The sequence below is a fragment of the Pinus tabuliformis genome, chromosome 3_1 (genome assembly GCF_031772625.1).
Source record: "Pinus tabuliformis cultivar Carrire ecotype Pingquan chromosome 3_1, CPIR1, whole genome shotgun sequence".
Lineage (NCBI taxonomy): Eukaryota > Viridiplantae > Streptophyta > Pinopsida > Pinales > Pinaceae > Pinus > Pinus tabuliformis.
The window spans coordinates 264,053,987-264,074,771 of record NC_142301.1 but is presented as its reverse complement, the minus strand read 5'-3'; the positions used below and the strand labels follow the sequence as shown (position 1 = coordinate 264,074,771).

Here is a 20,785-nt window from a genome sequence, read left to right as displayed (position 1 = left end):
GCGGTATATCTGTAAGATTTCTTTTGTGGTTTCGTTTCCTTTCTTGATTTGATTAAGTTTATCCGATTCATTTCAGTGGAAATTCAATTTGTTCTTTGAAATTTAAATTAGATTTTGCTGTTGATTTTTTTACGGCTGGAAAAGAATTACAGAGGGTTTAATGCGTTTGACGATCTAATTTAATATATAATATAATAGTGGTAATTTAAATTGGATTTTTGTTGTTGCAGATAGCAAAAAGAATTACAGAGGAGTTCATGGCTTAGCTACTTGGCTTTATGATAAAGAAAACTAAAATGGCGGGATCATGCACTCTCAAATGCAAAATAAAATGGTGATGAGATTTCTTCTCCGGTTTCCTTTCTCCTCTTTACTTAATTAAGTTTATCCGATTCATTTTCCATGGAAATTCAATTTGTCTATTGAAATTTAAATTTCTCGCTTCTGAATCTTTGTTGTTGATTTCTTTCATAGGCAGAAAAGAGTTTTAGAGGGTTTAATACGTTTGGCACATCTAATTTAGTATGCAATACAATATTGGTAATTTCTTTATTCTTCTTGATTCGATTCAATTATGTTCTGATGCGTTTCCAATGGCATATCAATTTGTCTATTTAAATTTAAATTGAATTCTTGTTGTTGCAGATAGCAAAGAATTACAAAGGAGTTCATGGCTTAGCTACTTGGCTTTATGATAAAGAAAGTTAAAATGATGGGATTGTATGCTAATGCAAAAGAAAATAAATCTTTGCATCATAAAAAAAACAGGTAGATTAATCTACAATCCCCTTCACAATAAATTAATACAACAGAAAAAGAAATAGGAAATCCTTTTCAATAACTTAATGCAACAGAAAAAGAAATAGGAAATTGGAATAGATTGATTGCAATGTAACAGATTGGAGATAGATATTTTGACATAGCCTTATTACATGCTTAGGATTAGGGTTATTTCAATATTTACGGAGTCTTTTACCTCCAGTGATATTTGATTTCCCCATTACTTCATCAAAGTAGTCCGAAGTGCACATTCCCAGACACTCAATGAATTTCCCCATCACTTCATCAAAGTAGTCCGAAGTGCACATTCCCAGACACTCAATGAGGAAAAGGCTTTCCAGGTTTCCATATATATATTTAATGCAGGGTTCCACGAAGGGTGTTTTTTAACACCATTTTTTCTGAAACATAACCTTCCCAATGTGGTGCTCTGTTATTGAATGACAAAAATTCTCCATACATTGCCAACAGCTGATGACAACCGTGCCCGGTAAATTGAACCCTAAAACTGTAATTGGAGGTAGGTGCTCTGTTATTGAATGACAAAAATTCTTAAACATTTTCCATACATTGCCAACCGCTGATGACAACTGTGCCCGGTAAATTCAGCCCTAAAACTGTAATTGGAGGTAGAGGTAGATTATAAGGGATAAAAACAAATAATTCAATCAATACTTCTTGGAGTTTGGGTGGGCTTATTCTTGTTTCAGAGTTTGGAGTGAGTAAGAGGATGGTGATATTTTTGTTTCAGAGTTTGGACTGAGTAAGAAGATAATAATAATATAAATAGTTGTTTTTTTAGAATGGTCATAATACTTTATAACGTGACTATTAAACTAAGTGAAAATATAAATATAGTTAATTTCAAAATAAATAATTTTTTTTTATAAATTATAATTTTTTTTAACTAATATTATTTACATATTTTAAATATTTTAATAAAAATTAAACTTTATCTCTTAATAAAAAATTTCATTTTTACCATTAAATAAAATTCATTTTAAACATAAACATTATACATCATAAACTTAATTTAATTCATTTAAAAAAAATTAAAATTAAAATTAAATTATTTAATTTTATATTAAGTAAATTATACTCATTCAAAACACGACCATAAAATTCAACTTTATAAACTCACAAAGAATGTGGAATGGCAAGAGACATTATTGGGTTTTGGTTTAAGGCTTGACTTTCTAAAAATCGAAACTGTACCTTTGGATTTACAATAATAAAGATTTATAATAGTACTGAGTCCAAGCTCCCATTGCTATAACCAAAATTATGTTTTGACTTTTTAAATGCAATATACAATTATGGTTTTCAATGAAATATATTGGTAGGGTATAGTCATGGTGGTTATTGCCTTGGTCACTAGCAAGCTTCGTATATGCTTGGCCATCTATAGAGGTTTCTTGATTTTGGGTAATTAACTTAACCTCTTGATTTTGGGTAATTAACTTACTCTAAAATGAAATAAGACATTCAATGTGTTCCTTGTAATATAGATATAAACAAAACATCTAAAGAAAAGTAATTGCACAATGATCTAGTGCAAAAAAACAAAGTTTTCCACAAACCAATTAACTCTTCTAGAAAAATTCAATAATTCCAATTTAATAATCCTATCGGCCTCTCTTTGTACCTTTTGGGACAATTGCTAATTTTACTACTACATGACTTTAGTGATTAACACCAAACTTGAGAAACAAAGCCCCTTACAAAAGACCTCGTCCCTCTCTCCTCGAGAAAGATAATATACAATATATAACATCCATATATATGAACATAGAAATATATTTTTAGGAAACTTGTTAGGAAAGCCAATCCATTTACCGAACAAAAGGCATACACATATATTTCATTTCTTTAATACACATGGTGGATGATGCATACAATTTTTTTAAGAAACTTCTTAGAAAAGCTAATCCATTTAGCTAACAAAAAAACACACCTATATATTTTCTCTCGTTATTTCGCACTGGTGGACGATGCGTGTTGCTTACGTTATTTAGAGGGTCTCCGAAACAATTTTTATCGTGGAGCTCCAATGAAGTTGCAGCGCATCACCGTTGCGCCGAACCCAGGAAGTTGGTATGGCTTCCACCAGCTACATAAACTAGTTGCTGTTCTCCTTCACAAAATGCAAGGACATGCTAAACCCAAGGGCGATTGAGAAAAGGAGACCAAGATTTCAACCCCACTTCCCCAAAAAAGAAATTTTAAACCGGAACGCCCAATACTTTGTCACTCAAATTGAAGCAAATACTAATTTGAATTCCTGCACGCCCGTATATCACCAACACCAATTTTTCAGTTGGTGTGTGCTATTGTTCGCTGCAACCCTACTACTCAAGCTCCACTGAAGCCACACACCAGTGCCTTACCATCTCACTCACATCTTTAAATTTGAGAATACCTGAGAATACCAAGATGGATTTATCATATATTATCTTCACTGCCATGGTCATCATTGCCTCTTGTTATACTGCCATGGTCCAGGGCGAACCAGAGACATTCATCAGCCTTAAAGAACTGAGCGAGCTAATAAAGCAGAAGATACCAGACGAAGAGACTGCACAACTGTCTGAGGATAATTACGACGAGCCCATGCAGCTTTTGATGCCCAGTATAGGGCATGATAAGTTGGAGTTGAATGAAATTGTACTTGAAAAATTGGCCAGTATCGAGGACCCAGTGGCCTTTGTGGCTGTTGTAGGGCCATATCATTGGTAAGTGCCCTCTTTCAGACCCATGTGCATCTTTCTTCTGAATTTTTATTTTGGATAAATAGCCATTTGTTAGAAATGAAGTAGGCTGTACCTTTCATTTAGATGTCACTTGCAAGGAGTTTGCATTCCAAAAAATCACTCAGGCCATGCACACTGAGATTCATTGCTTAGCCCTACGCTCAGTTAACGATCGGAATCACACTATAACACATAACAGGGATCATTAACTCGGTAGCATATTCTTGGGAAAATTGGACTCGGGGTCTGCAAAGTAAACTCACTTGATTTATCGCTAGTCCACAACTGGCTCGACATTTTTCGTCTGAACTATTTTTTCATCGGAAAATAATTTCTTCCAAATGTTCATTGCCGATGCCTAGGCCCAGTAAACAACGAGATTATTAATCATATCACAATATAACCCATAATAGGGCACACTAATACGGCGGCATATTCTCAGAAAGATCGAAACAGGTCTCTGCAAAGTATGCTCACTTGATTTACCACTTGACCACAACTCGCATGACTTTTTTCCTCTAAACTTTTACTTTTCGTAACCGGGAATGGTTTCTTCTAAATAATAATTGCACAGGGCTAAGCTCAGTTAAGGCTCATTAAACAACAAGATAATACAATACAACACATAATAGGACAGACTAACACGGTAGCATATTCTCAGAAAGATTGAACCGGGTCTCTGCAAAGTAAGCTCACTTGATGTACCACTTGACCCAACTCGCTTGGCGTTTTCCTCTGGACTTTCTTCTAAATATTAATTGCCTAGGCCTCGGATAAGTAAACATTTAGACATCACAGTATAATATATAATTGGTTGCATGGTCTGGTGGCAGTATGTTTGCGGGGAGATTTATCTCAGATCTCTTTGAAGAAAGCTCACGTTATGATTTGACTACAATCGGCTTGACATTTTCCCTCTGAACTTTTTTTGTGCAGTGGCAAATCATTTCTCTTAAACGTTTTACTCAATTCCACACATGGGTTCACAGTGGGTTCAAGACCTGAGCCTGAAACAAGAGGTATTTGGATTAGGGTTGTTCCTAAAAGCAAATTGAAAGCAGTTGATGGATCTCAGGTGATTCTTAATTTTTTTTCTCTTACTGAAAATAGATCGATGTGCATACTGAATTCTACAATAGAAACCCATGAGCTTCTTTCCTATTGAACTGTGAGATTAGTTCTTTTTATGGGGGAAAGCTTCTCCTTGACAAAATGTTCTCCATACTCACCAAACAGGTAATTCTATTGGACACCGAAGGATTCTTTGGGGAGGGAGCCTCTCGCTTGTATGATGCCAAGGTGTTTGCTATTGCCACTCTCCTGAGCTCCCACCTGGTTTACAACACCTTGAGGATGCTTGGTAAGACGTTTTTTTCCTTTTCGATTTTACTATATAGTCGGAAATAAAGCAAATGGAAGTGGAGAACAGAAGAGGTAGATAATTTGAAATGAAGACCCTATTTGTCTTGTTTTTTATTCCGGGAGCCATCTGCACATATTAGCAAACATTCTTCTTTCTAGAACTTGTCGTTGAAGTAGTCTATCTTCTATTTGATCTGCAGAATGTATTTAGGCTAATCGTTGGTTTCTGGCAAATGGGTTTTAACTTAATGGTTGGCATGTCGTGTTTGCTAATAAAGGATCTGGGTTTTCTATGGCTTTTATTTTCGTGTGGATTGCTGCAATCTAGTAGCATAGCTTCTTTTATTGGAGTAAAGATTGAAAGATGTTAGAGATGAATTTGCGGTTATCACTGCTATAGGAAGGCATTTAATACATGGGATTGAAAAAATGTAGAGACCACCCCAAAAAACAAGTGGGGTGTAATTTTGTACAGATATTTTAAAGACATGATGAAGGTTTGAACCTTGGACAAGAAAAAGAAATGAGCTCAAACATTTCTTATTTAAGAGATACTTGGCTATAGTAGTCTAACTTCAGTCATAAGCAACAAGACTCCAAGAAATGGTTCCTTGTTGAATTTCCTTGAAATTCTGCAACTGCTATGATGAACATTCTGAAAACTAATTCCTTTTTCACCAAGACACGAAATTTCTCAATACTAAAAGCAGCGGAATTAAACACGGAGATAAAGAACACATTCACACAAGAGACAATAATTTTTCTAGGGAACCCAACTGGGAAAACCCTCTTCTCGCTGTAGAGTTTTTTTGAAAGAGTTTGAGCATATGAATCTCTTACAATGCAATACTGTTTCACACAAGAACACACTTGTTCTCACTGCTTGGACTGTTAGGGTCCTATAAATTATAGGATCTCATGGTGATTGAGTATTTTGTATTTGTGATTTCATATTGTACATAATTTCAATATTCAAATGATTTCCAAAAATATGAAAAAAGAAAATGAAAAGAGGGTATGTTAAAAAATAAATAAGAACCCCACAAAAGAAAAAAATAGAAAATAACACTGAAAGTGCTGCAAGTCCAAGTGCCACTATTGATAAGTTAGTTCTTTACTGTATTTTCAAATAAGGTTGTGTGCAAATTGTTTTTGAATGCCACAATGACTGAAATTCTGTTCAGGTCATACAGTTTAATCATGACTGAACACATTTAAATTTTTGTTAAATAGGTTAGTGAATAAAGATTTACCAAATAGTTTAATCTTGGTAAATTAGTAGCTAGGTAGAAATAAAATTGACTCAACTGTTTAATCTGAGTTAATGGCGAAATAAGTGATAGGATAAGGTAGATTTTCATAAAAGAAAAATGATTTGGGTCTGCTAGTTTAAGTGCACCCCGCAAAGCAAGAAGAGAAAATGTTAGCTTAGAAAAAGAATTGAAATGCAAAAGCGTAGGTAGAAGCACTATGGTGGTTAGAGGAAAAACATGAAGATTTTATCCCAAAGTCAGATGTTAAATATTATTTTCTTGTGTAGAAGAAAAAGGCAAAGGATTAAAGTTTTACTCTAAAGTTTATTATATCAATTAATAGTTGGTATATTAATCTCCTATTCCTAAGTTTTAATACCCTAGAGCAACCCCTCTGCTCACATTTTCATTCACCCCCTACTCCACCGTACACTTAAGTCTTTTCCCCGCTCTGCATCAAAATCATTTCTCTCGACCCCACCGAACGCCTCGTCACATCACCTTAACATCTCGCCACTTCTCCCCTCATCCACGCCCACATCTCAACATCCGACGGCCCACAGTGTGTTTCAAACCCCCCTCACCATTCGAACTTTACCATCGGGGGGGAGGGGTGGCGGGTTCGAAATGGGTGGTATTCGAAACTGTGCCCGTCGCTACGTGTCAGCCACATATCATTTCGCACCCCCCTCAAGCGAAACTATTAATTGTCTCCCCCCCTCTGAAAAGCAGTTTCTCCGCCTCCCGATACCACTCCTCTATCTGTGGCGATCCCGCCACTCACCCTCCACCATGTCATCTGCCTGTTGATTCCACCAATCACCTTTGTTCCCTCTAAAATTAAGCCTTTAAACAATTAAATGGTTTAACCGTTAATCCAACGGTCCTGCGCCACCATCAACGGGAAAGCCCAAAACATTATAAAATCCCTCCCTTTGCTCATTAACTGGTCACTGAGTCTGTACACTGCCATTCCCATTGTTTTGCTGCCATTTCCATTTTTCTGTACAGGTGTGCAAGTCCTCTCCACATATTGTAAACCTGTAATCCAGATTTCACCACTGTCCATAGTTTTATCCAATCATGCCTCCAAAAGACAAGGAACCAGAAGAACCTGTGAGTCCTTTGATCCACCCTCCCATTGATTTTCACCACATCCCTTTGGCAGACAGAGACTATAAGATCCATGAAACTCTCTGTGAATTTGAGCTTTTTGAGATGTATTGCTGGCTCGAGGACAAATATATAGATAAGTCTGATGATATTCAATTGTGGGAATCTAATTTGCCCCACTATATTTTTCCCTGTACCCACAACACCCCAGAATTTGTTAGGAAGTGTCATGCTTGCTATCTGCCTAGCCAAAGAGCTATCATTGCCCCCACTGGAGAAATTCTATTCACTATCACTCCCCAAGCTATAGACCAAATGATGCAAGCCCCTACAGTAGAGAATGCCACTCCTTTTTCCCATGAAGCACTTGTTGAATTGTATCAGAAGCTGGACTTTGCTAAGAGAGCCAAAACCCTTGAGCTTTTCTTGACAAAAGATGCCCCATTACCAAAGAAAAATCCTCCCTATCCATCCTCTATTTTCCCTGAGAGAGCCAAGCAAATTATCACAGTCATCTCCTACCTCCTTGGCTATTACTCAGATCAGTGGGTAGATGAGGCAATTATAGGATTTCTTTCCATTTTCTCTGCTGATTCCAAGCCTTCAATCTTGTTCAACTTTAGCCAATTTCTTGCAGATTCTATCCATGAGCAGTTTATCAAATTCCAGACTGAGGAAGTATTTAAATATACTTCTGTGTTGGTATATATGTTTCTATATTTTCAGGGAGACAACATCAAGCTTGCCTTACAAAAGTTTTGGACTACACTAGTAATGAAGGAACAAAAGGAATACTCATACAAACAATTCATAGAGATGTTTGTACATCCAACACTTAGTCTCCTAAGCAGCAGGTCAAAGCCAAGGATTAGTGAAGAAATTAAGAAAGTTTTGCAGCTATCAGACCAAGTCCAGACAGGGGATTGGTACCTCTATCAAAATTATACAGAACTAAGGATATTTGGGTGTGAGCTTGCCCCTTACAAGTTGCCAAAATTCCTCCCAATGAGGATTTTTGCTCTAGAATACATCAGGCAAATGCTTAATATGGATGAGATCCACTTTGTAGTTGCCAAGAAGAAGTCCCAATTCAAAATCAAAACACAAATAGGGCCTTTCATTTGCAACAATAGGGTAGCAGGGGAAGAAGCAGATAAGCTACTGAAAGAGATGCAGTTCAGCCTTAGTTTCACCTGGTCATATGATCCATTAGGGGTCATTTCTAAGTTAAGAGTAGAAAACAAGTCTACTGCTTATTTTCACACAGCCAGACCAGAGATTGAAAGATATAAAAACCAACTAGAATGGACTGAGAACACCCTACAAGAGGCCAAGGAGTAGCTAGTGTCCACTTCAACAGTGCAGACTCCTATCACAAAGGAGAAATCAGCAAAGAGAAGCAGAGAAGAAGAGTCACCTTCAGGGACTGAGATTTTCAGTGAAGGCTTCAAAATCATGTATAGGAAGAAGGCCAAGCTCAGTTCCAAACTAAGCCTCAGCAAGGATTCAGAGCAGGAGAATATTATCACCACTAAAGAGCCACTTGTTTCCTCATTAGTGGGTGATCAGACTACACTTTCTCCCACTACCTCCACAGCTTCACAAGATCAACAGCAGGTTATGCAGACCAGCACATCTACCACAGGGGAGACAGAAAAGAGTATATTTGACATTTTCAAGGAAATTAAAGTGAGGAATGAGGCCTTGAAGATCAACACATACGCTCAGTTTTGGAAGCAAACTTCCAGTTCTCAAAGTAGGCTGTTGTTAGCCTTTGATTCAGAGAAAGGTAAAATGCAAATGGCATTCCTCCAAGCACAGATTCCCCAGCCTAAGGTAGCATCAGACTACAAGAAGACATCATTTGAATTTGATGTGAAAGACATACATCCCATTGACCAAATGGAGATGCACAAGCAGACTGGGCAGATGATTTCATCTACTCTCACTAACACTGCTATGAGTTTGTCTAAATTGCAGGTTACATTGGCCAATGTTCAATCACAATTGAAGATGGAGAAGGTCTCTGCACTTGCCAAAGACACAAGGATCAAAGCTTTGGAGGACACAAGGATCAAAGCTTTGGAGGACTTGGTGATCAAAGTAGGTTATGATCCTGCCAATATCAATGCTGCAGAAGAGCTCGTGAGGAAAAAGAATATAGACATAGCAGCATTAAGGAAGCAGTTGAAGTTACCAGCCACAAAAGATCCTCTGGCCAAGGACATTGAAGAAACAGAGACACAAAAGGCAGATATGATGAAGCTCATCATGGAGCAGAGTGCACAGTTGAAGCAAATGGAGATAAAGATGGAAAAGATGATCAAAGAAAAGGAGCAAGCTGCCAAAATGGCTGTTGTCCCTTTGGAAGCACTCCCTATCACAACAATTCCTACAACTACATCTTCTACAACAAGCACAGGGGTTGCTGCAGATCAGTTGGCAAATGCAGTGCAAAACATGTCTCTCTAGACTGAAGAAATCAAAAGATTGCAGGCTCAAGTCAATCTTCTACAAGATCAAAAGACAAAGACTGAGACTTTCCATGCAGCAGAGCTACAAAGAGCTCAAAACCAGGTAGAAATATGGAGGAAATCAACAACTGAGTCCTCTGTTGGCCACACATTGGCCCAAGTCAAAGAAATTATATGGAACAACATCATTGAAGAAATAGATGAAATCTGGCCATGTATCCAGATTATATTTGAACAGAAAGAGTTGATGGAGAAAGCCAAGCAAACCATTTCCACTATCAATGCTGAATTGGGAGAAATGCTTGCCATAGCCAACAACATCATAAAGTTTTTCAATTCCAAAAGCAGATATGAGCTAGATGATTTAGGAGTAGATGACAGAACATAAACGATCGTAGAAGTAAAGAAAGTTCTAACAAAGAAGAACTTGGTTGTGCAACTGACAGAGAAATGTCACACTTTGGAGGTAGCAGTTAACAGGTTTTTCACTAGAATAGAAGCTTTAAACAAGAAAGGTCTGCCTTCTTTATATGTGATCAATGACAAATTGATGACCAGGGAAGATTACAAGAAGAAGCTTTAAGATATTGCAAAGGATACTGCCAAGTCTTCCCACATCAAAGGTGCTATGACAGGGAGAGCTTTTTATGAAGCTATCAGCAACATGAGATAAAACACATTTTTGTAGTGAAACCCACTTTCGCTCGGTATACTGAGGTAGATGAGATCTACCACAAGGTAACAAAAATTGCCATTCCAAATGAGGAGCGGTGGGATAAGTTATGTGAATTCCAGGATTAAAAGAACAGGTCAGCTTCACCAGCGCAACACCCGAATAGTGGCCACTCAACAACTGTTCTCCACCAAAGCAGTGCCAGATGTCCAAATCACTTCACCAGATTCATCTCTTTTGATCGCATTATTTCATTTCTGTTAGTTTGAAGTTAATAATAGAATGCCATGTCACTGAGGCATTAATTGTAATTTTTTTTGTAAATTTTGTTTAAATACTTCATTCAGTTGAAGTATTGAGGGTTGGTTCCTGAACATTGTAACTCTTTCTATCAAGCATTGTACTCTTTCCACGTTGCTGGAGCACCATTAATAAAAATACTCTTCACAGGATACTTGTGTTACGAAATACTGGTGATGTTTTTCCTACTATAATTGTGTTTTCATTGTTATTCTCTTTATGTTATGCATTTGAAATCTTATTGTAAAACAAGAGATGTGAAAAATAAGATATGTTTTTGAACACCTTATTTGGACTGTGTTTACAATCTGTATGTTTTCTTTTGAAGTCTGATTGAGAAATTCTTAAATGCTTTTCAATCCATGTTGAAGCACACCTTTTCTCCATTCCATAATTTAATTTAAAAGATCCAGTAAATCTAGCTAGCTTGCCCTGTGATTACTCCTTTGAACTTTTGGTGCAACATCCAGTTTTATTTGACTCCATAGCCCAATGGAAAGAAAGTGATTTGATCAGATCAACCAACCAATCAACCAAATTCAAACAAACAACCAAGCATAATCATAACTAGCCTAAAATCAACCTAAAAACCAAGTTAAATCATAAAGAGAGAGCCCTCTCTGAAGCTGGCAGGGCTAGATCCCAGCATTCAAAAGTGGTTTGATGTTGTCCAATGTATTTACTCCCACAACCTCAAAAATACAGAACGATAACATAGTGGCGACCATACTGGGGAAGAATACATTTTAATCCAAAACATTATTATTCCCTGGTTTAAAATCAATATTTCAGTAAGCAATTGCTGTATCCATATGAAATACATAATTTGAGGTTTTTTGTAAATATCTGTTGTATCTCTGATTTTGATTTTGATTTTTGTGTGATGATTTTTCATAACCCTGACTCCCAGAAGAATTTATACCAGATCTCATCCTGATCCCAACCCTGCTAAAATTGTAGATGACCCTGAGAAACTGGTGAGAAAAATAAGCTTTACCGAGAGTCAAGGTAGTAATAGCCCCCTGTCTAGATTCAATTCTCCTCTGGAAAATACTCCTTTGTCAAGATCTAATTCTCTTCCAGAGAAGTTTGAAACTTTACAAGATATAGAATTTGATTTGCCTTTTCAACAAAGTTTGTTTAGATCTAAGTCTGAGGCTTTTATAGATCAAACTATCATAGACAAAGCCATACTGCAACCATATGTTTCCCAAACCCAACACCTTGAAACAGATCCTGATCTTGAATCTTTACAACAGTTTGACAAACTACAAGGTCTGGTTTCAGTATTGGACCAAGCTATAGAAGAAGCTTTTATTCAATAGTTTGTTGAATTCTCTGCTTTAACTGTTGCAGCAACCTCTTTGTCTAGTCAGTCATCTCAGTCTGTACATTTATAGCCTCCCAGTCCTACTCATTCTGTAGTTTCAACTTCCCTACCTCTGGTTTCTCAAACTACTATACCTACTATCCCTGTAGTTATCTAGACTACACCTCCACTAGGTCCATCCTCAACTCAATCTACCAGGACAGTTATGGTAGGAAGGTATGCACCCTTGGTGTTACCAGGCTAGCTAAATGCTATGCCTGCAGATTATCCATCCAAAATCATGACCTTTGATAATATTGGTGCTTACACTGCCCAACAACACGTAGATAGGATGAATGATGTGTTTGATCTCCAAGAAGTGGATGAAGCAGATGTTAAAATGAGATTGTTTGCCCAAAGCTTAGGAGGTGATGTGAAGAAGTGGTTTAGGGGTTTACCTGCAGGAAGTATAGCCAACCTTGCTGCTTTCCATCAAGATTTTTTAGCTAGATGGGAGATCAAGAAGAACCCACTTCAACTCCTAAACGAATACAAAAGGTTAAAAAGAAAACCCAATGAAATTGTGGAAGAGTATTGTGAAAGATTCAATATTGTTTACAATGCCATCCCACAAGACATCAAGCCCTCCCCTGGTCTAGCCTTGATTGATTTTCCAAATGGTTTCGATGTAGATATGGAGTATCAACTTAGGGAAAGAGACCCGACAACTTTGGAAGAAATGCAAGCAAATGCAATTAAAGTTGAAGCCAACATCCTGGCCAAAAAAGCCAAATTGAAGTCTAAACGCAGAGTAACCATAAAAGAAGAACCTTCTACTTCTGCTGTTGACCATAAGATTGATAACCTAGTCAGAGTAGTGAATCAAATGATGCAAAGAGTGAACCTTAATGAACAAAATCAAACAAGTCAAAACCAAAATGTTCAACAAACCAGAAACCAAAATTTTAGAAGAAATACTCCCCAAATTAAATAAAGAGAGCAAAAGGGACCAGATCAGCATATTCAGCCTCCTTTTCAGGGAAATTACACAAATGATGAGGGGAATTTTGTGGAAGATTTGGATGATAACCAAATTAATTTGCTAGGGATAAGTGATGATGAAGCAGTTTTCCTCACTCAGGAGGAACAAGAACTTTTTTCTTATAGCCCAGACTGAAATGGATTTTGAAGAGTCAGAAGAATACAAATAAGGATTTGAAAATGCTATAATGGAAATACATAGGCAGTACAATCTTAGAAGTAAGAAAAATCAAGATACTGCTAATAAAAAGAATGCTCAAAATCCTGTCAAAAAGGTCTCTGATTCTGATCCCAAGAAAACAGCAAAAAAATCCCCCTAAGAAATCCACAGATAATCTTGGAAAGAAGCTTGCAAAACCTGTTATAAAAAGGACCATTGATACCACTTCTAGAAATACTCAAATTGATCTACCTTATACCAGCCAACAAACTGAATTGGCCACAAATCTAATTGCTGATAAGTCTGATTTTTCGAATCTGCTTAAAAATCAAACACTGTTTAGTATAGAAAATGAACTTGAAAAGTTGAAGATTTCTATCCCTTTAACTGAATTAGTCAACAAGAATATATACAGGACTTAGGTCCTGAAGGCATTAAACATTGGGGAGAAAACTGATGATGTAAATTTGAGAGATGATCAACCTGAGCTCCTATTTGGGCCAGAAGTAGAAGGCAAACCACAAGAAGGAGTCCCCTCCATTTTATGTCAGTTTGAATATTCATGATAAAATCCTTCACAATGCTATGCTAGATTCAGGTGCATCCCATAATTTAATGCCCAAAGCAGTCATGGAGAAACTAGGACTAGACATTACTAGACAATACAAAGATTTGTATTCCTTTGATTTGAGCAAAGTCAGATGCCTAGGTCTTATCAAAGACCTATGTGTTACTTTAGCCCAAATCCCTGCTAAAAGTCTAGTGATGGATATAGTGGTTGCATACATTCCCCCAAAGTATGGCATGTTGTTGTCACGCTCATGGGGAGCAAAATTACAAGGAACCCTGCAAATGGACATCACTTATGCCACTATACCAGTGTTTGGTCAACAAAGAATACTGTATAGGGAAACTTCAGTCAAGATAAACTACATAACTACCCTCTCTACTTTGTTCATTCCAACCTATACTCTTTCAATCTTTACAATGATGAAGGCATTGATGCACAGGTTACTCAAGCAGAAAATGATATTGATAAAAAACATGAAAATCAAACTCTGATTGTGTAGCAGAACACTGAAACTGAACCTTTTTGGAACATGAGCTTTGATGACTCTTGTGGAAAAGCAGGTTCAGGGGTAGGTGTTTGGGTGTCCAATTCAGGGGACAATCATGTAGAAGGTCATTCCTATAAACTCAATTTTCATTGCACCAATAATATAGCAGAATATGAGGCACTTCTCTTAGGATTGCAACTATTGAAGAAATTAGGTGCTAAAAGTATTGTTGTTCAGGGAGATTCTGAATTAACTATTAAACAGATCAAGGGAGAATATGTTGCAAAACATCCTAGGTTGAGAAACTACAGGAATGCTATCCTTGACTTTTTAAGAACTTTTGAAGAATATGATCTTTCTATCATTCCAAGGAATCAAAATGTATTGGCTAACGGTTTAGCTTTTTTAGCTAGCACATGCCTAATGCCTCATCCAAACAAACAACCAAGCATAATCATAATTAGCCTAAAATCAACCTAAAAACCAAGTTAAACCATAAAGAGAGAGCCCTCTCTGAAGCTAGCGGGGCTAGATCCCAGCATTCAAAAGTGGTTTGATGTTGTCCAATGTATTTACTCCCACAATCTCAAAAATACAGAACGATAACATGGACTAAGATTGAAACTCCTTGCAATCCTCTCAATCTAACTCCTACTTCCTTGTGCAATTCAACCCCTATTTCCTAGCGCAATAGTGCTCCTATTATTTAGGAATTCCTCCTAAATCCTAGCACTGGTCTGCAAGGAAGTCTCCCTCTCAATTCCGCATATAGGCTCCTCCTTGATATGCTCTCTCTCAACAAGATGCTCTCACACACACAAACTTGTGCATACAAAAATGATACAAGCTCTCCCCTTATCCTCCTTTTAAGTAATTCGACCATGCTATATTTGGCAAGTGCAAATTTAGAACAACAGTTGTGATTGCTAAGTTAACTGAGTTCAAACTAAACTCTCTCCACTCAATAATTTGGCATTATAACGAGTCTCTGCCTAATGTTCGCTGATGACTTCCTGGCCATCAGGAAGTCAGATAACAAAGAGTGGATGGTGTTTCATGAGATTCTCCTAGACTTTGGACAAGTAACTGGGCTGCTCATGAATAAAGATAAATCAATTTTGATATCACTGGATCCTGAAGGGGAAAGAATGCAAGAAATTGTTGCTAGGTTTGGAGTTCAATCCATCTCTTTGGAGTGGGGTTTCAATTATCAAGGGTTCACTCTGAAGCCGATGGGATATGGGAATGACGACTGGTTTTGGCTAATTGACAAACTAGAGAAGCGACTCTCCTCATGGTCCCATAAATGGCTTTCCTTAGGTGGAAGGCTCATCATCATTAAATCAGTTTTGCAGAGCACACCAATCTATTGGATGCCATTGCCAACATTGCATCTGCACTGCAACCTTCTCCAACTGCCGCTGCTACTGGATCATCAACGGAAAAGCATCCAAAATTACTGAACAGGCTTTCAACATGATGCATCTGTTGCTGGAGTTTTGACTGCTGCTAGTCTCTGCGCTGACCCTCTGAAGCCTCTACGTTGCTGGAACTCTGCATTGTGCCAATTGCACTGTTGCCAATTCTGCTCTATGCTGCTCAGTCTCTGGCGCTCCTAGCCACTGCAACTATCACTCCGGCACTCGTCTGCATCAACTGACACTGGTCCATCCTGCTACTTCTAATCTGGGCTCTCATAGCAAGGTTTTGATCCAAGAGGTGGACTCCTCAAGGATCCTACCCATCTGTAGTTCTTTCGAACTTACAGTTCTAGATCACCCCACCTCTCCCCTGGAGGTATCTGGGCAATCATGGCAAACTCCTCCTCCTCAATCTTTGCGGATGCAGCCTTCGGATCATGCTTCTCGTCTTTGTCCTTCTTCTTGAGAGGACACTGTGTAGCGTAGTGACCAAATTCACCACACCAAAAGCACTTGATCTTCGAGACATCCTTCTTCTGCCTCTGCTGCTCCTGTTGCCCCTTGGATGCAAGGGCTGCATTCTCTTCCTCCTCCTTGGGCTTCGTCCCACTGCTGCTGCTGCTATCAAGTTTGCACTTGACTAAGTCTCTCCTCATCTCTTCTTGTTGAAGAGCGACCCACATCCCTTCCCAATGTGACAATCTCTCTCTGCCCAGGATACACTGGACAAACACTTGCCATTCTTCTGACACTAAATTCAGGGCTAGCCTAACCATCTCGATAGCCTAAAGTGTTGACCCCACGGCTGCCAACGAGTCTCGGATTTCCTGAAGCTTCTTTAGGTTCGGATCAATACGTTCCTCCTTCTGCATTTGTGTGGATCTCATCTTCTGCTGCTTGGAAGATCCTTTGTATAGCATAGCCAATGCTTCCCACATCTGCCGGGCAGTATCCTTGCCGACAATGTGACACACTACGTGATATCTCACTCCATCGAGGATCAATTGCTTGGCCTTTGCCATCTCACCCTTGTACTTCTTGAGCGGATCTGGATCCGCGGGTACAACTACCACACTGTCGACATAGGTTTTGAGATTGTGCTCATCCATAAGACATGAGATCCTTGCCTTCCAGATCACATAGTTGGATGCACCATCCAACTGATCCTGATCTCGCAACCCATTAGCTGCCATCTTTGCCAACGAAATGTCGAACTGCCTCCTCTCTCCTCTATGCAACACTAGGCTAGCCTACGCACTCCCTGTTGGAGTTAGTAGACCTGATCCTCTCTATTGCTGCTCAATAATAGAGAAATTGAATTCCCTGGCTAGGAATTCTCCGAGGAAGAAATTCCCTCAACAGTGTCTCCTTCTTCCTTCTGACGCTTTTCTGCCCCAACAACTACTGCAGAAAATTGCGTCTCACCAGAAAACTGCTCTGCGCTGATGCTTCTGTGTTGCTCCCTTTGACACTAGCAAACTTCGATCTGGAAATTTTTCTCTTTGTCGACTCACTCAGAGAGAGATTTTTCCACGAAATTTTTTCCCTCCTAGCCTGGACTGCGCAATCCCTCTAGGGATTCAATTTGCTGCCTACGCAACACTTTGACTTCCCTCCTTCTCTTTAGCGCTGGGCTCTTCCGGCTTTGCTCTCTTGCTTCACTTGCACTCTGATACCATGTGAAAATTTGGAAGACCCAAATTTCTACTGCAACAACTGATTAAGTTTCTTCTATTTGTTAAATAACTGAACAAATTATTTACTGTGTTCTACAGTAAATATCGAAACCAATACACTGCAGCCTTCACCAATTAAATTATATGCGGAAACAAGAATTGAGCAAGAAAGAAATAACACACACAAATGACACCGTTGTTTTTGGACAAATGTCCCCGGAAAAACCAAATGTGGGAAAACCGGTGCAGTAGTTGAGGGTTTGTATTATTAAGCTGTAGTTTTCTAAATACAATTCGTTGGATGGCCAACTGGCTATCCGATACAGAGAGAGATTGGAAAAAATGTTAGTGAGAGAAATCTCACATTGTTCTAGGAGATTCGATTTTGATCAGGGGCTTGTTGATTGGCCCCACGCTACCTCTGCGTAGCTTCTGTGTCAACCCTATGCAAAACTGCATCACTCTGCCTAGGCTTTGCGTCAATCCCTCTGCTGACTAAAATTTCGATCTCCAGGCTTTCTGGTCTCACACCCCGACTTCTTGCACTAAATCTCGTCTCTCCCAGCTGGAATTCGAACTCCCTCTGAAGCTTTGCGTTGCCTCTGTGTGGCATTGTGTTGCCTCACTGAACTGCTCTCTGCCTTCTCTGCCTTGTACCCCCCGGATTTGTAAATCTTCCTCCAGTCTACTATCCCTGCCCCTCACTGCAAGAAATCACTTCGATCTTCTCTCTAACAACTGTTGTGCTGCCCTCTCTAAGAAATTCGATCTCTTGATCTCTCTCCGATCTTTTTTCCAAATGCCCATCGAAGTCCTCTTTATAATCCTCCAGTTGAGTAATCAACGACCCAGATTAGATTCTAATCAATGACTTAGATCATTTGGACTCGATCTCTATCTTCTTCTAGAAGTTTCACCCTCAGTTTGATTAATACCCTTTAATTATTTTAATTTCCTAAGTTTATACTTAGGCATCCATTCAAAATAATTAATTATTTCAATAAAATTGTCTCTGGTTGGAATTTCCCAAAACGATTTCTAGGTATTCTGGAATACATGTATCCTAGCCTCCCTGCAAAATTTGAGGCTTAGAGAACATCTGATGCTACCATAAATCAACATCTGACACTTCTCTAAAAAAATCTATGCAAGGCTGTCAGTGGAGAAGGACTTTGGGGCAGGATCATTAAAGCAAAATACCTAAAAAACAAGGACCTTGAGGGGTGGATTTGAGTTGGTGCTCCAGTGTCAGCAAGGATTTCCCAATCCTGGAGAAGTCTCCTTCTAACCAAACATTGGTTCCTGGCTAATTTTTCTTGGAACATTGGCAATGGATCATTTGCGGAAATTGGTCTTGATATCTTTACAGGTATGGAAGGTTCTCACTCCCTTTCTTGCCCTCTAACAGCCTTTCCTGAAGTAAGTGTCTCTACAACGCATTGGTTGGATGCCCAAATGTTGAACATTTCGACACATATTTCTCTAGAATGGAAAGAGTATATCTATAAGCTGCAATTAGTTGGGATCTCTCTCTCTTTCGGTGGACAAATTAAGTTGGAAGGGAAGCTTCCACAAAGGTCAAATCATTGTTAAAGAAACCTATAACATCATTGACCAACAATCGGAGTTGGCCCTGTCCCTTTCATGGCTGCCTAGGTCGTGGCGCTAGCAGGTGCCCCTGAAGCTCAAATGCTTCCTATTACCCAACACCCGTGGGTAATGTATATAGGAGAATTTTTTTTCTCCTAGATGGTCCTTAGCTGACAACGAGCAGCCCCTTGTAGCCACCAGATAGCTCGATGTGCCATTTTCTCTGCCACCTGAGCTAGTCATGTGGTCCCTCGCCCATTTGTTATGAATGCATGTTTGAAGGTGGGCCTCCCGACCCCAAAGGTATGAATTTTCATTGGTATACTTGAGTAATTTTCCTTATTTCACATGGGCACTTTTGGGCATGAATTGGTGGGGGAATTCGGTGGAAAGAGTGGGTTAGGTTTGTATTCTTGTCTCCACTGCCTGATTTCATGGTTCTCCTTGTATCCTAGTCTCGTTGGATCTCCTTTACTAACCATTTGGTTTCTGGGTTGGCACTACATGGAAAATCTCGATTTTGGTTGCATGGTCCCGCCTCCCAACACCACGTACATTGCTTCCGTTCCACTCATTTTGGCCCCATTCATCTATTTTCCAGTCTGAGTCCACATGTGTCCACTGGGCCCACATAGGGTTAGCCTCCCCCTCCCCTTGTCCACACCTTGGGTCAGGCCTAGAACGATGTCCAGAGGTTGATGCAGTTAAAAATAAAAGAAAAAGCATAATTTGTCCACTGCCAATAGGAAATGTACCACAAAATGCAAAAGATGGTCGAGACATACAAATTTAGCATGTGGGCAACAATCAAACATGAGCACTACCCCTTATCCATGGCCATCGCCCTGGTTCCTATGGGCCCTAGATGAGTCCTCTCTATCATTAAGGAATCCATGATTGTCCCAACCCTTGGTGGGCGATGAACCGCCCCACCTTAACAGGGTATCCACTGCTACATATTACACATCATGCTCTCATCCCCTGGAGCCTCGAGTAGTTATGAAGAAAAATCAATAAAAGGCAAAAAGCATATGAAGAAGGGTGAAAAAACAAAGGTCGGGGTAACTCATGTACCACAATTTTCTCCCTCCTACATTCACATACCTAGGTGTGGGCTTCTCTCATTATAGCTACCCATGAACCTTGACATATGGTCCGGATGATTCCCCTGATCCCCACTCCATTCCATTATTATATCATTTGCCACCTACCACTTAAAGGATGTACTATGGACATGTCACCCCCTTTAGAGGTTGAAACCACCTAATAGGGTCCTTGGTTAACTCCCTATTGAGCTTGGAGACACTTTTACATGCCAAAGACCACTATGGAAGGGCATGCCACCATGAAGTACCCCATTGATCCCATGATTTGTAAGCTTTATTACTTGAATATTCTAATGACTTGTTGTATTGGAGGGTAAGGGGACACATTGGATCTTATGTAGAATTGCAGGTGGGTCTTCATTTAGGGCTTAGTCGATTCTCCCTATACGGGGGCCTAGCCTTCCAGAAGGCCACATTGGAATTTGTAGGGTTAGTGTTGAGAGCCATGGACCTCTACCATAACAGATATTACTTCATGGATCCCCAACAATGTTCATTGATTGCTTGAGTTCCACCTTTTGGATGAGGATGATGCACCTGGTCCACCATGCCCAACTGACTCCACAGTTGCACCATACACTTGGTAGATGTTCCAGGATGCCTCTCGCTGCAGAGGGAGGGCTTATGTCATTACTCCAACCCTTACAAATGGTCTACATGCATATTTGATCCATTTGGAGACCCATGAGGATGTCCTTGTGCCCCCACATCCACTTGGG

General features: G+C 39.2%; 1 protein-coding gene across 2 annotated transcripts in view; it reads left to right on the top strand.

Moving 5' to 3' along the window:
* The first annotated feature begins 2,760 nt into the window (after positions 1 to 2,760).
* The window catches only part of LOC149186807 (uncharacterized), a 361,700-nt gene continuing 343,675 nt past the window's right edge, over positions 2,761 to 20,785 (top strand). The window contains exons 1-3 of one of the 2 annotated variants that reach the window (XR_016255718.1): positions 2,761 to 3,512; positions 4,467 to 4,605; positions 4,767 to 4,890. Coding sequence is in view for 1 of the 2 variants with exons in the window: in XM_089411140.1 (XP_089267266.1) it covers positions 3,214 to 3,512; positions 4,467 to 4,605; positions 4,767 to 4,890 (562 nt within the window). In the remaining variant the exon portion in view is untranslated. The remainder of the gene's footprint in view (positions 3,513 to 4,466; positions 4,606 to 4,766; positions 4,891 to 20,785) is intronic. The other variant, XM_089411140.1, reaches the window with a different exon arrangement.